Source organism: Paramisgurnus dabryanus, chromosome 20 (assembly GCF_030506205.2).
Source record: "Paramisgurnus dabryanus chromosome 20, PD_genome_1.1, whole genome shotgun sequence".
Taxonomy (NCBI): Eukaryota; Metazoa; Chordata; class Actinopteri; order Cypriniformes; family Cobitidae; genus Paramisgurnus; species Paramisgurnus dabryanus.
The window spans coordinates 33,136,806-33,154,053 of NC_133356.1; the positions used below are offsets into that span (position 1 = coordinate 33,136,806).

Consider the following 17,248-nt stretch of genomic DNA (forward strand, 5'->3'; position numbering starts at 1 on the left):
CCCTTAAAACACCGGGGATTGAGGAAAAATAGTACACTAAAACTTATAGGGATGCTTTTATTTATTTGAGGACCAAGTCTAATTCCTAGCATTAATTTGTTCTGAGAGAATATTTGGTGGATGATTACAAAAATGTATATATATATATATATGTTGTGTAACTGTAAAAATGTGACACCAAATAATGGTCCTTTAAAAAAAAAAGGGTACAATAAAACACAATATCAGCAAGTTTGGCAACTCTTACATTATAACTACGTATTTCCTGAAGTGTCAAGGCCGTTTAACCACCATTCATGGAACCAATTTGTTAATACTGTGCAAGAAGCTCATGTAATAGGATATTAAATACAGAGAAAGACCAACTGTTGCATGCAAATGACGTTCGTCTTTTCATGTACGGTCATGTATTTTTGGTGTAACCCCAGGAATGCAATGATAATTCACCTTTATTACTCTTAAGAATGGCTTCTCTTATCAGATCATCATTACCTTATGCAAAAACTGATCTCAAATAAGCCTATTCGAAATAAGTGGTATGCATTAAAACAAGAATGTCAAATAGACATTACAAAGGAGCTTAATGAAATCTTCTGAGGCATCAATTGGTTCAGTAAGGGCTTCTGAAAGGAGACGATTGAGCTTTGAGACCTCCTCGGGGATGATGAGAGGGAAGTTCTGGTGTTCAGCGGTGGCCGATGACTTTTTTCAAGGGAGCATGATGCAAAGCTTGTCACAACATGTATTTAGCCCGTCATGGGTGTGGTTCATTTTCAAACATATTTTTTGAATTTGCATCCCTCAGAGAAGTCACCAATGCTGGTGTCACTGTTGAATGAACTTGTAATTTGAAGATGAATCTTTTCAATCCTCACATCCAATGTGAGTAGCAGATACAGGTGACACTACACTGGAAAAAATGAATCACTGAATTTAATCAATTTTTTTAAGGTAAGCTACATTTAAACAAAAAAGATTAGTAACGTAAAATAAAATATAAAACTGTTGTTTAAATGTAGCTTAAATAAATTGATTGCAACCACTTACCTTAAAAAAATTGATTAAATTGAATGAATCCAGTACCAGCTGCCGTCAAGCTCATCACACCACTGGTCTTCCTTCAACGTGATGCCCAGACAATGTCTGCCCAGCATCCACCAACCGCTTCCCTTTCATTTATAAATTCTTATTCAATTTTATAGTATTTAAAATATATATTTTGCTACTGCGTGTCATTTATCTTAAAAAGTTAAGTAATTTCCATATATTTTTTTAATATAGTATTTAATAAATAGTATATCCTCTAGAATCAGCCATGTCTCCTAAGAGATTTTTTCAACCTATAGCGAGCTGACATTGGCTTATCTCTCTTCTATATGGTACATTAATCCTCCGCTCACTAGCACGGTTTAATCTGAGCCGCTGTACTTAGCTACTTTTGTTATCCTCTGATTTTTCTGTGTTTTCTTTTTATTAATGTAAAGCTGCTTTGGAACAATTAAACAATTATAAAATGCGCTATATTAATAAAAATTGAAGTGAATAACATACACAACTATATTATCAGTGGCGCACAAAGACCATACATAATGAACTGTATTGTTTTTATCTACATACACCGTGGGTATCCTTTAATTACCGTCATGTTTCTACAGTAGCCCTAAACGGACAAACTGCTCTACAGACTGCATTTCATCAATAGGTTGTCTCAGACGTTGATGTCTTTGTCCTGTGGTGGCTACTGAAGCTTCTCTTTGAGTTTTGAAATTGATGGATGAGCCGTTAGTTGCACTTCCGCTAGATGCCGCTAAAAAAAATAAAAAAATAAGGATAAAAATGTCTACTAAAAGCTTTTTTATGTATGGTTTATACATATATCCTATTTAAATCTCAAATCACAAAAATGTCTTTAATAGGCAGAAAACGTTGCAGTGCCAATGCACATAAAGATCAAGTACAGCATTGTATTCAGTAATTTTCCTGAAAGAAGACAACCAAGTTTTTTTCTGATTTTTTTTCAAAAACATTTAATAAAAAGAATTGAACAAAAATGATCAAGATTTGTTTGTTGGATTGTTGTTTATCATCTGGTGAGGGACTCTTTCAGTTTTTCATACATTAACCGGTCCTGCAGGGAAGAAAAAGAGACAATTCATAATCAACACTTTATTAACAGACTCTTCACAGTGGGTTAAAGGAACAGTATGACTACAAACTACTCATTAACTCACATGTCCTTCCAAACCTTAACCAATCATTGTATCTATGGAGATGAAAATTAAAACCAAAGATTCTGATCAAGACTGTTAAGGAATAAAGGCTGTTTCTCAATAGGAGTTCTTCAGCGATCTTGCGTCCTTGTGTCCTCGCTCTACGTCATCATTAACGTCAAAGTTCAATTCCAATTCTCAAGAACACAACTACGGAAGACGCATGAAAATACCCGGATGAGTTCTTGATATCGAGGATGCATTAAGTGCAGACTTGCACGCTGAAATCACTTTACGCCCCAGAAGTCGCTGCAGCAAAACAATGGCGGAGGTCAGGTGACCAACAGGAAGAACGCACACATCTCAATTCTCACAGGTGCGTTCTGTGTTCTCGCCAACTTCTGAGTTCGATCTTCCAAGGTCACCTTACAAGATCTCCACGAGAACGCAAGTCCTTTCTTTGCATTCTTGGAATTGAAAAACAACCATTGACTTTATGTCCAGACTGAAGGAAATCCAGGAGACACATTTATCATTAGTTTAGTTCTTATTTGCTGCCTGTAACCGTTTATAAACACAGCCAATGGTGCTCTATGCATGTCAGACACTAGAGTTTTCAACACTTAAAACAGTTACACTTCTGTCCAAATCAATTCAAATACAAAAAGTATTCAAACTCAGAACTAAATGAAACGAGTAAAGACAATTAAACCTACTTTTGTATTTTAGACTGATGTTCCAGAAACGCAAGCCATGACTAGAATTTCAGAATTTATTTAAAGGTCTTAAAATCCAAGAACAGTGGCAACTTAATTTCAAAAGAGAAACAATGGACACACGTCCAGTTATCCCAGAGATATCCTTGCGTCAAGTTTGGAAAGACATGAGGATAATGAAGAAACGCTATTTAAATTTTAATTTAATTATTTAAATTATTTTAGTCACTCACTTTCTTGGAGACTGAGGGTCGCACCTTCTTCAATGCATCTTCAAAGTGAACTTTGCTAACACTGATGTCCTTTACTGACTCTGTAAAAGATAAAAGATAGTTTTTTTTGTCTGCTGTAGTGTTGTTCTGATCATGTTCTGGATAAAGGTGAGATGCGTTTAATACCTGTGTGTGTTTGAGACGATCGTGAGGATAAGTGAACTCTCAATGCATTAACGCACGCCTCTCGTACCAACGCCGACAGATCTGCTCCTCTGAAGCACACAATTCAACAGCATATAAAAATCACTTAAAAATGCAATAAATAGTTGTGCAATGACAACCGTGTCAATGAAGCAGTCTTACGTAAAGCTGTCACATCGCACATCATGGGCAATTTCTTCAAGGTTGACATCTGAATCTAGATGAGGTTTAGTGCCGCCCTGACACATGAAAGAATCACAGTTAATATATAAGATATAAGTTCCTATAACACAACAGTGTTTAAGTTGCTTGTTTACCTTTGTAATAGTTAGCAAAATGGCGTGTCTGTCTGTGGGAGGTGGTAAACCCACATAAAGAGTTTTGTCCAAGCGTCCGGGTCTGAGCACAGCAGGATCAATGATATCTACACACACACAAAGTCATTTATAGAAATGCACAACACAAGCAAGCACGTTTGAATAATAACGCTCTTAAAGTCATCACCTGGTCTATTAGTGGCAGCTAAGATAAAAACCTGTTGGCGATTCTCCACCCCGTCCATCTCTGTCAGCAGCTGGTTCACCACACGAATGCTGGCCCCTGACTGACAGAACATTAAAATTACAACTCAAATCGGTCGCTAACTGATCTTCTTATACTGCGTTATTTTATTACTATTTTATTAAAGCATTTTTCTCTCACGTCATGCTCTGAGCGGCGAGGACAAAGTGCATCAATCTCATCGAAAAAGATGACGCATGGAGCCGAGTTTCGACCCCTCTGGAAGACCTGACGCACAGCCCGTTCACTCTCACCAACATACTACAACAAATACACAAACACAAACAAACCATCCCGTGATTCTGCTGACAAAGCATGGGGCTCGCAAGCTTTCCCAGGAAACTGATAGGAACTCACCATATTCAATAACTCTGGACCCTTGACAGAGATAAAGTTTAAACCAGATTCATTGGCCACAGCCTGTAAAGACACACAGAAGCAAGTGTGACGATATCATCATCATGTGCAACAGAAAACATGAGATGTACAGAAGACACAAAACACACTTTAGCTAGCAGCGTCTTCCCACATCCCGGCGGTCCGGCGAGCAGAACTCCTGCAGGGGTGCCGAGACCCAGAGCTTGGAATTGTTCAGGGTTATGGATGGGGGCCTGAAAACAAAAACCCAACAGATCAGACCTTATTCATTAACCTCACCCTGTACTACAAAAATATATTTTTAAATCTGATATGCAATAGTGCTGGACTACAAGTAAGAAGATCAATCCTGTTCAAGCTATACCATGATGGCCATATTGAGCTCCTCGCGGATGTCCTGCAGCGCGCCCACATCTTCCCAGGTGACGTCTGGTACGGTGGCAAAGCCTTCACGTTTGGCCGATGGCTGAACTCTGGTTAATGCTGTCCTGAAGTCTGACATGACAACACAAAGCCCAGCCAGCTGCTCTTCAGTCAGAGACTCGCTCTTCTTTATCAAAGACAACAGCTGCACCAGCTCGCACTTCTGTCCAAAAACATATACTGCCTTCATTTCTACTGAAACACATCTCAAGAGGAGGATGTACGGTACCAGACAAATATCATTTTCAATTGTCTCGCAAGTTAAAACAGTCCTTGCTCATCTTTCAAATCAATTTGACTATTATTTTCAGTGTCAACTAGTAAACATTGTTTGGTATGCCGTGGAAAAACATCACTGTCACAGTATTTAAATAAGCACTTGAAGCTAGCTACCAGGTTGCTGAGTTGGTCACAGCTGCGTGTGTCATTGTCATCAATTTCAGCCAGGATATCATTTGTCTTCATCAAAACAAGATCAAGTTTCACATTAAATGTGAATACTATGTTTAATACAGTATAATATTCCAGTTTAACTAGTCATTTAAGCATCGCAATACAGGTTTGTGCAGATCTGTTAATGCTTATTGTTAAAGTGGTGTGCCGTATGATTTTTTTACTTATCAAAACTGTGCCGTGGCAGGAAAAATGTTGGGAAACAGTGGTTTAGACAACGTTTCCAGCTGTCAACAAAAATCTAGAATGCTATAAAAGCATCATCCCCTATCTGGTCACCTTGACTCTGGATATGAGAGATAGCGTTGTTGTACCTGTGCTGGCATCACATCATCGCTAACGGTTTGCTCCAGCAGGATTCTGTTGACCGTCGTCATGGCTGCCTCCCGGCACAGCGCCATCAAATCTGCACCCACGTAACCCGGCGTGAGACGAGCCAACTGCCTGTAGTCAAAATCCTCGGGCAGCTGGATTTTCCTACAGAGTGTCTTCAGGATCCTGAGACAAAGGACAAACTGAAATGTTTAGCATGACCTGCAGGACACTTTTTAAACACTTTTTAATCTCGTTAAGAAGCTGTATTCACTCAAATTTTAGATACAAACCATTTCCACTCAAGTATTTTAAAATAATTGTATTACAACCCCCATCTTCTACCCACAATCCACTTATATTATACCAAGCACACAGATAACCTTGAGGGTCTGGCAACTTTAGTACAGTGGAGATTTGATTTATATCCATTTATCTGATTGGTTACTTTAAAGGCAGTGTAGTGTTATGGTTAGTTATGCTAGTTGAAAGTCACTGGGCCCTATCATACACCCGGCGCGATGCAGCGTAATGCGCGACACAAGTGTTTTTTGCTAGTTTCAACCCGGCGCAATTATCATTTTCACGTTTACCACCACGTTGTTTAAATAGCAAATGCATTTGCGTCCAATTTTGCACCCATGGGCGTTCTGGTCTGAAAACGAGGTGTGTTCAGGCGCATTGTTGGCGCGTAGCTATTTTGGGGCAACTAAAATAGACTACGCCATTGACCAAGAAAAACCTGGCCTAAAGTCTAAAGTTAATGGCGCAATGTGTTTTATGTTATTTAAAGAGCGCATTAGTAATATGCACCTATCAACGAGATGACAACGCGCGTTTGCTTATCACATACATGAATGCGCAGCAGCACAAAAACGCTTTTAAATATGAAAATCAAAGGATTAAAATGTAAAAGATTATTATTGAGTCTCTTGGACATAAATGAGGACTAATTATGAGACGTTGGAAGGTGTAAAGAGTTGCTTCGCCTGTAGCCTGGTAAGTAAATAAATGCTTTGCTTTAAACAAACACAACTGTTTTAAAATGTTTATTTTATGTTTAAATCTGTGCTACCCCACAGATTTATTGTATATGATGACTCTGTACCTGTGGATATGATGAGAAGAGAAACATTTTTATTTAATGCTTTAAAAAAAAAAAAATCATGGCGCTGTCAGATTGCTGAATCGGCTCTCTGCATGTTTGTAAATTCTTTATCTCCTGTTTGTTACAAATAAAGTATTTTTAGGAGTACAAACCTTTTCTTGCATATGTGTAACTTATTCTTTGAGATTACACTAATTATGCAGGATATCAATACATTTACAGCAAATAAAAGCCTGCTATTGTTACTTCCATGACGGAAAGAAAACGACTTTTAAAAGGTTTTAATCCAATAATAATAATAATAAAAATAATAATTTCAATCCAAATAAAAATAACACATTTTCTTTTACATTATTCTCAAACTGGTGGTCTTCTTCCTCCGCTTAGTTTTACAGTTTACAAATTCTGCTTTCTAAATAGAGCTTATTGCTTTTAAAAGGGGATGAGAGCTGAGACTGTCTTTGGTTTATTGCACGTTACACCCAAAACACACCCATTACTCATTAGGAAATAGGAACAACACTTTAGGCCGTGCGCTTGCCGCATAACCATTTTTCCCATCATTAAATGAGCAAAAGTATATATATATATATATATATATGTCTAAATGTATTTGTATAAATAGATTTCATTTGTGAAAGTGGTAGAATCAAAAAATTAACAACAAATCATTAAACTCAGACCGAATGCAAACTTTGTACTGCAAAGTTTTCTAACTGATGAATGAGACTTGAGATGTGGACATCTGGTCTGTGCGTATTCATGTGTTTTGGAGAAGGCGTGTTTTTGGATGGCGATTTGAATGGAGGGTGGGATTGTGGTTTCAGTGCTAGTAGGCTAAAATTAGCATTTTTTTTTAATCACGCACACTGCCTTTAATTGTCTTATGTTTGTTTTAGGGTACATGACAACAAATGTAACAAAAACTGTCACGTTTTTCAATTTCGAGTACAAACAGTAACATTCCTAAAACAATCCATGTTACGTAGATTTGCTAAAAACATGCCAGTCCAGTATTTGGTAATGTCCCGTGATGTCTGCACATGCAGTTTACACAGAATCAATAACAGTATCAGCTGCGTAAACACCTTGGCTTTGATTTTAGGCCCCCAAAACACCATTGATGTGTAAAGGAATGGCAAAAATGAATAAAACGTTTCTGTAATCTATACTCTTTCTCTTTAGTTTTTACAACAGTTTCACACTGTTTTACTCATTGTATATGATTATTTGGCAAAAGTATTAGTAGGTTAATACTGTAATTCTTGGTTAGGAGGTGAGTTAGTCTAATGTTTGATGTTATTAGTATTCACGGCACACGAGTTCGATCAACATGACAGACGTACTTCAGTCGTGCAGCCTCATCTGGAATCCCGAGACAGATCTCTCGGTCAAACCTTCCCGCTCTACGCAGGGCCGGGTCCAACGAGTCCGGACGGTTAGTAGCTCCGATAACCAACACTTGAGCCGGCTCCGATACGGTATTGAGATCTGAGGAAAACAAGCGACACAAATACAAATATGATATTTTATACACACGGTGTAGAAGTAATACAAATAATCTGAATAAAATCAACCGGCACCATCCATGCAGGTGAGTAACTGTGCAACGATTCGTCTCTCCATGTCTTTAGAGGCGATCTCTCTCTTTGGAGTGATGGCGTCGATCTCATCGATGAAAAGGATGCAGGGAGCACTGCTCTAGTGGAAGAACAATAAAACATACATGAGCAACAGAAACAACACTGGAGAAAAAGCTATTTACACATCAGTCTCAACACTATATACACATACAGGTATGAACAGGTTTTGTGATGAGAACGGACATGATGTCGCATTCTCAAAAAGATTATGTGCTGCCCTGTATGTTTTGGCAATCGTGAGACCAGGTGAGGTCCTCCTCAGTGATATGAACTCCCAAAAATTTGATTCAGCTCACTCTTACCACCTCGGTCTCAATGATGTACAGTGGTGAGGGCTTTACTTTCCTCCTCCTCCTCCTCAGGTCAACAATCACCATCTTAGTTTTGTTGACATTTAGGGAGAGATTGTTATTCTGACACTACAACACTAAGTCGGCTGCTTCTCACTTATATGTTAACTTCGCACTGCATTCCCACCTTGGGTGTGAATTATTTTCAATAATTAAAGGACCTGTCCTCAATTATTCCTTACTTAAATCATAGACATAAGAAATAACTACACCGCTCATTGGTTGCTTTGGTTAACTGGTGCAATGCGTGGCAAGAGTATCCTGCAAACAAATGTAAGTAAATGGAGGCACTGTGAATTTTTAGATATAAAACACAATAACTTTTACTATTTCTTGACTGATTTTAGTGTTTTTGATCTGTCTGAAGGACATAAATGTTTAGTCTTCAAATGCTTTGTGAAGCCCAAAAAAGTGAATTCATCATTCACAGAGGTATTTGGCTGGAGTTTCACTTTTTATTCCCATTGTGAATATCGCTTATTGTACTGTTAAATACTTATTTTTCTCTCAAAATCAGCAAATCCAAATCAAAGAGTGACAGTCAGCATTTGTTTTTAGAGTACTTAAATTTTATCATACATAATAACAACATAAGGATTATTTGTGGAAAACTCTTCTTTCAGCTACCTCCCTATGGATAGCTTTTGGAAACCTTCAATACGTCACTAAATACAGGAACTACAATAAGACAGACTATTTAATATAACTCTAATACATTACAATTTTATATAAAAACATTGTGAATTCTCATTAAGTATCAACATTCATATCTAAATAGCGATATTTCTAGCTATAGATAGTCTACCCTATCAAAATAATGTCATTATGATCTAACACAACCAGAAACCACTAGGGCTGGGTATCACTTTAGATGTTCCAGATTGATTCGATTTCAAATTCAATTTTCGATTACGGTTCTCGGGTCACAAACACTATCGTTGTTTTGAGAAATCTAAAACGCTTCCATCCCTCTGACTTTTTATGTGAAGGTGGCATCAACGTCGATGAATCACCTGAAACCGCCATTTTAAGCACTGAATGAACGAATGACAGGCTCGCCTCTTGCTCCTTGGTAACATTATTAGATTAAAGGTGACATAGAATGATTGAACGGAGTATTTATCCTTGTTCTGTGATGTGACATGTAGACACATTTTTTTAGTTTGGGTCTGTAATGCCTTAGAAGCTTCCTAAAAACCTCTCTCAGATAGCTCTATTAGGGTGGGGGATTTTAAACAAGTGGTTTTGCACCTATTTGGCTCCCCCTACTGGCTTAACTTGCAATCTCATTACTGATTGGCTGACTTTGCTGCCACTCAAAAAATGTAGCCAATTAATTTAAAGTGGAGCGGCAGTTAGATGCCTGTGATGTCATAAGCATCAGTTTTTCAGATTGGGCTGTTTTCTGGCTGACATTTCTAAAAGAGGAATTTCTATGAGACTGAGATGTTTAGCATGTTTAGCACTTTTTGTATGTTTGTGAATGTGTTTTTCATTCTCTGTCCCCTCTAACCTTAATCTTACATTTAAAGGAACAGTATGTAAGAAATTTATATCAATTAATCATTAAATGGCCCTGAAATGTCACTAGACATTAAGAAATCCTTTTCATTTCAAATACTTATATCACTGACAACACCAGTCCGGCCAGGATATTGTCATTTAAAAAGTGGAGTTGCAGCCCTCAACTGATGTTTATGTTGTCGTTTGGTATATTGGCCACCAGCTGTGTGATTGCAGCACCAGTTTCAGCCACACGTTTTGTGATTGCAATACCAGTTTTGGCCACAATCCTACATACTGTTCCTTTAATGTTTGCGGAAAAAAATATGAAAGAAAAAAAAATCGATTTTTTCACGTTTGCTCTTTGAGAATCGATTTTGAATAGAAAAAAACCCGGTAAATCGAAAAAGAGATTTTTTGCCCTGCCCTAGAAACAACTGTTATCCAGTCTTACTTGTGAAAGATAATTCCTCAAGTCTTGTTTTGAGGTGTGTGATTGTTTGTACACCCCAAACTGCACACGACAGAGGCATTTTTACCTTCAGTTTCTATGAGATTAATTGGAGAACTTGCCACCACTAATATGGCGGCCCTGTTGACCGTCGGTCAAGTTATTTCTTTAAAGTCTGTGCTTTAAATGGTCTAGAACCTCTTTGCACGCCCCATCAAAGCACAATCTACTGCGTATGTTGCGATTGCTAAATTTTGCTTGCTTAATAATTCCTAGAACACCAAAATCTTCTATAGGTGGTAAATCTTTCTTCTACTTAGACCTAAACTTTAAATGACTTTCCTATCCATGTTCAGGATTCAGAAATAGCTCTTAAACCAAGCATTCATCTCATTCAGCTACTCAACATATTTATACCACAATAGATAGCTTGACTGGCACCGAACACACACATTCATTGTTCTGTATGGCTTTAACATTACATGAAAACAGCCATTGGTGAAAACGATGTAAATACTAAATGTAATTAAATAACAGGAGGTGTAAGTGTGTATTTAACAGTGAGCGGTGTATTACTCACTATGGCCTGCTCAAAGAGTTCCCGCATTTTCTGTTCTGATTCTCCAGAGACTCCAGACACAAGTTCAGGAGCAGAGACCTTCAGCATCGGCAGACCCGTTTCCTGCAAACGCAAATATACTTTCATTAGTACAGTACTATCCAGACTATAAGCTGCATCATTCAAAAATGCGTCATTAAAGCGACAGCATGTAATTTTTCAACCATCCTAATACATTTTCAAGACCCTTGTGATAGTATATTGACTTTAAAAAGGTTGAATGACATGTCTACCATAGCCTGACGGGGTCTGTATCGCTTTTACTCGTACTTTAAAACTTAGGGTTTCGGGTAGTAACCAGAGCACAAAAAAACTACAAAAATTTGACTGCTTTATGGCATACGTCACACTATTTTTTTAACGTGAATTTTGCTGGAGGATACTTAAGGAGTGTAGAGAGCAACTTCTATTGTGTGACTCTGTGGCACCGTGTTAGTGTCATGGACCTATGACACGGGCGACCCGGGTTTGAATTCCCCTTTAAGGCAATTTTTTATATAAACGATCTTGATTCATACATAAATGCGATCTTCTTTATAAATGACGGCGATTATCTTGCATATAGTTCCCTGTATTCAGATGCTGCATTCACGTGTTTAGGTATTTACCTTTCTTTTACTGTTTATGGTATTTACATTACAATCCAGGATGCCATAGCAGTCAAACTTGCTCAAACTCACACAGTGTAAAACCAAACCCTATTCATTCACCAATCCCTATTCATTCACCAATCAGATCCGAGCGTTTCTCTCTTCTCTCTTCCTCATTTGCTGCGTTATGCTGCCACTCGCGTGACGTATTACAAAGCGGCAGACCTAACCACATCGGTTTACTTGGATTTGGAGTGACAATTTTCACACAAAAGAGAGGAAAAACGAGCGCCATTGCGGAAAATCCTGGTGGCGAGGGAGAGAGGAACGATGCAACAATATTTGTTTTGAAAAAGGCAAGGAAATACTTCTGATCGTTTCTCAATTGGAAGGCTGCAGCCTCCGGAGGTCAAATATGCAGGCTCCATACGTCATCAAGCCTGGTTTATTAAGGTAAACTGAGCATTACATTCGCAAGTCATAAGCATACTGCAACAATTTACGATTAACTAAGTATAATAGTCAACTTTATAATTGTTAATATTCTGAAATAAGACAGTCTTGATGACGTATGCAGCTTAGAATTACGACATCCAGAGGCTGCAACCTTCAGATTGAGAAATGGCTTCTGCCACGAGTTCCTCATCAGAAAGTTGTGACATGACTGCGTTTCTCCCTGATGCCTCAAAATGTTGATCGTTTAACGTTTTGAAGGTTTAGTTTTGAGGTTTAGTTTTAAGGTTGTTCAGTTCTTTTCCTTTGCGACAGTGCTGCGGCGCTTGTGGCCTCTAGGGGCGCTAGGCGTGAAAAATACATGTCTAGCGCCCCCTTGTGGCCAAAAAGTTCTGCGGTGTGCCTTTAAGACGAAATAACATATATAAGTCACAGTGGACTATACGTCGCGTTTATTTTGAAAATGTTTCACAAAATCCAAGCCGCAGAACAGACATTTAATCTGGAAAGGCAAGTTATTCAATTAAACAATAGCAGATAGAACAGCAGGCTGAATAGATGTCTGTACGTTAAAAGTAATATTATCAGTTATTTAAACAATAAACCATAGCATACAGAACTTACCTGGAAGCTTGAATAGTCTAAATTAAAGAGTAACTAAACCCTAAACCAGCTTTTTTAGTTAATGATCTGTAAGAATGATGCTTTATTAGTGCTGTTCATTTGCAATACTACAATATATGGGTGTAAAAACGTCTGAGTGCTGCCCTCTTCAGGTTAAACGGTGGCTACTGCAGTTGAATTTTCCTATTGGATGTTGGGTCCAAAAAATAACTCGTAAGCAGATTCAAGCTCACCACGCCCTTGTTACGATCCCACCACGCACTTAGTTCGTCCCCTCTATCTCTGTTGGGGTCTGCCCACTTTTCTTGCATTTTTCAAATATTGCAGTGGGTGGAGTCAGGCTCTGACCAGGGGTTTAGTTACGCTTTAACCGAACAAGCCAACTAGCGTGAAATTCTCCACATTCCACATTACTGAATCCATTTATTTACATATATACAGAAGCAGCATATGGCGGACTCTCACGGCTGTAGACGGTAATGATGTCTCTTGCCTCATAAATGTCAAAATTAATTCATACTGACTTACAAGGCGCACCTGACTGAATGTAAGATGCAGCACCAGCCAAGTTATGAAAAAAAAACGTGGCTTATAGACCGAAAAATATGGTATTCTGCACAAAATTATGTCAATTTTTCATGATAAGTCGGGTGCAGGAAAAGAGTGAGGGGAGGTGGTGTGTGTGTCATGTCAATAACGGTAAGATTTTTTTAAAACAATGTTACAAAATATATGTTGACGAAACCATGATGGGAAAATTGACATTCCTAGCTACATCAAAAACATCTAACAGGAATAACTGTGTGAGGTAAAATGAAGACCGAATGAAAATGAATCAGACGCAGTATAAATGATTGATGGTTGCAGGACTCGTGTCCTTCCCTACAGCATATAGGGGTGGTTTGCCGGACAGGGATTAGATTAGACTAGTCCTAGACTAAAATAAATGTAAGAGCTGTCCAAACTGAAAACAACTTGCACAGACATATCTTAAAATACATTGTTTTGCCTCAAAATGCATGAAAAAGTAATGTTTTTAGTAAGGCATATTTGTTAAAACTAGTTATATTTCATAATTAAACTAAGGCCTAGTCCTGGCTTCAGCTAATCCCTGTCCGGAAAACCACCCCATAGAGTTATAATGCTGTCACTCACCCCAGCAACGGCCTGAGCTAACAACGTCTTCCCACATCCTGGCGGACCATGAAGGAGGAATCCACGCGGAGGTACGATTCCAAGCCGCTGGTAAACTTCTGGATGTCTCATGTGAATGAGCAGTTTACACACCTCCTAAAGAAGAGACGTCAATATAGAGTTACACATTCATGTGTGTCCAGTACAGAGGAACCAATGTAGAGTTTATCATCACCAGTCACGCACCGCTAAAATGTTGTCACTGCCACCAAAATCCTCAAACTTCAACGTAGAGTAATGAAGTTCAAGGGCCGTTTTTCTACCTTCAATGAAAATGATCAAGACTTCAGCATTTCTGACAAACAGAAACTTAAAAACTTAACAAGAGAATCTAATACTAAATACAGACAAAAACAGGAAACCAACATGGATTACAGAGCAAAGGTGTAATGTGCTTGTACTTCTTGACTCGACTGATAACGCCGGCAGCAGAATTTTGAACATCTAGTAAGTAAATGTTTTAGCAAGCAGCAATTTTAGGCACATTTTGTTAGATTTAAAACTTTTAAAAGACTAAAACACATTTCATGAGGTTTCTGCATGTTCAGGTTTAAACTCACTCTTTTTTGCCAGTATGCCAGCGTTGATTTCTGCGTCCTCGTCTTGAATTTCTCTGTGTTTGTTTTTCTTCACTCTTTTCTTTGATTTCTTCTCTTTTTCCATCTTTGAATCGATCTGTTTCTGTAATTACAACACATTCTGATGACATGCACAGGTAAGCTTACGTTAGAAGGCCAAAATGTTGATATTTACCGGTGTGCTGGTGGATTCCTCCTCACACAGATCGATGAACGCGTTCTCCTGCTCTTTCATTCCAGTCTTATCGATAAACCAGTCATCACTGTCGACCTTCTGCGGCGTTGAGCCGCTCGCCGAGTTTCCTTTCTGATAGAGCGACACCAGCGAGCTGTTCATGTGATTTGTGTGCTATTGTAAAAAAGCCAAATGCAATGTCACCATTTAAAACACACTGCCATTAAATAGATATACAAGTGATATTTCTTGTCAATCCATTTATATTCAAGAAGAATCAAACAATAAATACTTCATGCTCAGGAATATCGTCCTCACTGTCTGTAGTATCTTCTGTGAAATGACTGTCATTCCTAAAACACAATATCAGATGAAAGACCAAAAAAGACTTGAAACTTGATATGGTATAATGTTATTGTTATTGTTGTGGATGCAGTGGGTGTGTCTTACCCATCTTCTTGGCTAAGTCTTGCTCTTTTTGTCAAATGTTTACTTTCCAGGACAGCGATGTCAGACTTGCTGCATAAAGCTGCATGCACTAAATAAAACAAGATTTTATTAATTACAGCTCATGCTTTAGAGTACTCTTTACATATTAAACTAAAATCTACATGAATATCTTAAAGTAATCTATACCTTTCTCCACTTGAATCCTGAAAGCTGTCCTGTTCCTCCGGCCATACTCGGTCCTGCTCAAAATAACAGCTGCACATCAGCTTCAAGTGTTTCTGTTAGTCTGGGACAGTTTCATACAGCAAAATCAGACTTACCTGAACTGCTGCTGAAGGTCAAAGGCCATGGATGAAAGGTCCACGTAAGGATCATTATGTGCTTTCAGATACTAAAACAGACAGAGATTATTTAAACATGCTTCTCTCTTTTTATTTAGCTCATATTTTACTTCATTCATTTGTTTTAAAGATTATTTTATGAATGCAAACAATTAATCGCTATTAATCGTTTGCAGAATAAAAGTTTTTGTTTTATTTTGTTTTAACACTGGTCGGAACACTTCCTGTTTCAGTTTGTAACTGTTTTCTTTATTTCACATATATCTTAAAGATGTTTGTTTAACTTTTTGATTCAGATCTATATGTTCTGTTGGTTGTGTTTTATTTCAACGTTTTTATGTAGTGTTAAAAAACTGAAACATGAAGTGCTTCTGGACCAGTGTTGTTTACATCTTGCAAAACAGTCTATATTTAATATTTACATGTGTATACACATTTTACATTTATATATAATTTATATTATATATAGTTATAAATACGTAATATATAAATAGATTTTACTCTTAAAAATATACATGCATGTGTGTGACGTGTATAAGAATTGGTTGATAAATGCAAACTTTAAAATATGCTTAATTGTCCTTGTGTAAATTGAAATCTATCTTCTTTAGGTAAATAATTTGATGTCACGTTTTGACAGATTCCACAAGATTTTTGATGTTTCTCTGCTTACAAAAAATGTCACATTTATCAGAAGTCAGAAGCAGCCCAACACAGCCACTGTATCACACTGTTTGCTATATACCACGGTATTTACATTAACGTAATTAATAATATGTAGTACTGTTAACAATTCAATGTGTCCAAATAACATCAGTGTGACACTTTGATCATTGTCATGTTTAAAAAACAAACTAACAAACAAGTAAAATAAAAACTGCAATGCCCTAACTAATATAAGGCTTTAATCAAAGATCTGTCTGTGAAACCAGGACTTAAAGACAGGAGCGTTTCTTCTCATGTTATTCACAAAGAGGTTTGTTTTGTTCAAAGTATTCTGAGAACCTCGTTCACTTTTACTAGCGATTAAATGTTGTGTTACCTGCTGCACTCTTTGCTTCAGCCTTTGATCTAAATTACATCCACTGCGGTTCTTCATCATTTACTCCACATAAGCTCTGTATTTCTCTCTCATTCATACGTTAAATTAGGTAAAAACTACAGCTTTCTCTCTCACTCATAAACACATGTGTACAGTTTGATCTTTAGCATCACGCTACTATTTCTTCTGTACATGTGCAGAAACTGACGTTCACTGAACACGCGCGCAGGACAGCGACACCTGGCGCCCTGGAGAAACTGCAGCTCTCTTCTTCTTCTGTGGGTTTACTGGCGGGATGCAATTCAACTGTTATGGTGCATAACGTCATCTACTGTACTGGAGTGTAACAAGGATAATCTGCATGATGCTCATTAAATTTTATTAATTAACGCGGGTATTTTTTAAGGACCCCTATTATTGCTATTATTAACATACCCGTTTTTGTCCATTCATTTAAAATATTACCCATTGTTAATTCTGTGATACCTATGGCATGTACTTCTATAATATATAAGAATAACTTGCTGCTGATGCATCTCACTGTCTTTATTTCCTGACACACCTCACAAAAACCTGTGTTTGCCCATGATATCGCATTGGTTGCATTGAGTTTAGGATGTACATTCTTAATCTTGTATATAGTATATTACTTAGATTA

The 17,248-nt window shown here is 37.7% G+C and overlaps 1 protein-coding gene across 2 annotated transcripts; it reads right to left on the reverse strand.

Moving 5' to 3' along the window:
- Positions 1-2,012: 2,012 nt before the first annotated feature.
- On the reverse strand, positions 2,013-16,798 carry nvl (nuclear VCP like). Of its 2 annotated transcripts, none has more exons than XM_065249732.1 (23): positions 16,591-16,798; positions 15,528-15,598; positions 15,394-15,446; positions 15,208-15,295; positions 15,050-15,110; positions 14,758-14,931; positions 14,565-14,685; positions 14,191-14,267; positions 13,966-14,100; positions 11,105-11,206; positions 8,161-8,278; positions 7,924-8,068; positions 5,472-5,655; positions 4,646-4,864; positions 4,410-4,514; positions 4,261-4,323; positions 4,045-4,164; positions 3,847-3,946; positions 3,660-3,766; positions 3,505-3,581; positions 3,325-3,413; positions 3,160-3,239; positions 2,013-2,128 (listed from the first exon to the last, which is right to left on the reverse strand). In XM_065249732.1, the coding sequence occupies exons 1-23, from the start codon at positions 16,648-16,650 to the stop codon at positions 2,084-2,086; spliced, it is 2,394 nt and encodes a 797-aa protein (XP_065105804.1). In that variant the 5' UTR covers positions 16,651-16,798; the 3' UTR covers positions 2,013-2,083. The 2 variants fall into 2 exon arrangements, with proteins under 2 accessions (XP_065105804.1, XP_065105802.1); XM_065249730.1 differs by having other exon boundaries at positions 4,646-4,867.
- Positions 16,799-17,248: the final 450 nt, after the last annotated feature.

Coding starts and splice junctions, on each gene's coding strand:
- nvl (XM_065249730.1), bottom strand. CDS start 16,650: ATGATGAAGAACCGCAGTGGATGTAATTTAGATCAAAGGCTGAAGCAA. Junction 15,599..16,590: donor TGAAGCAAAGAGTGCAGCAG/GTAACACAACAT, acceptor TGTCTGTTTTAG/TATCTGAAAGCACATAATGA. Junction 4,324..4,409: donor GGAAGACGCTGCTAGCTAAA/GTGTGTTTTGTG, acceptor GTGTCTTTACAG/GCTGTGGCCAATGAATCTGG.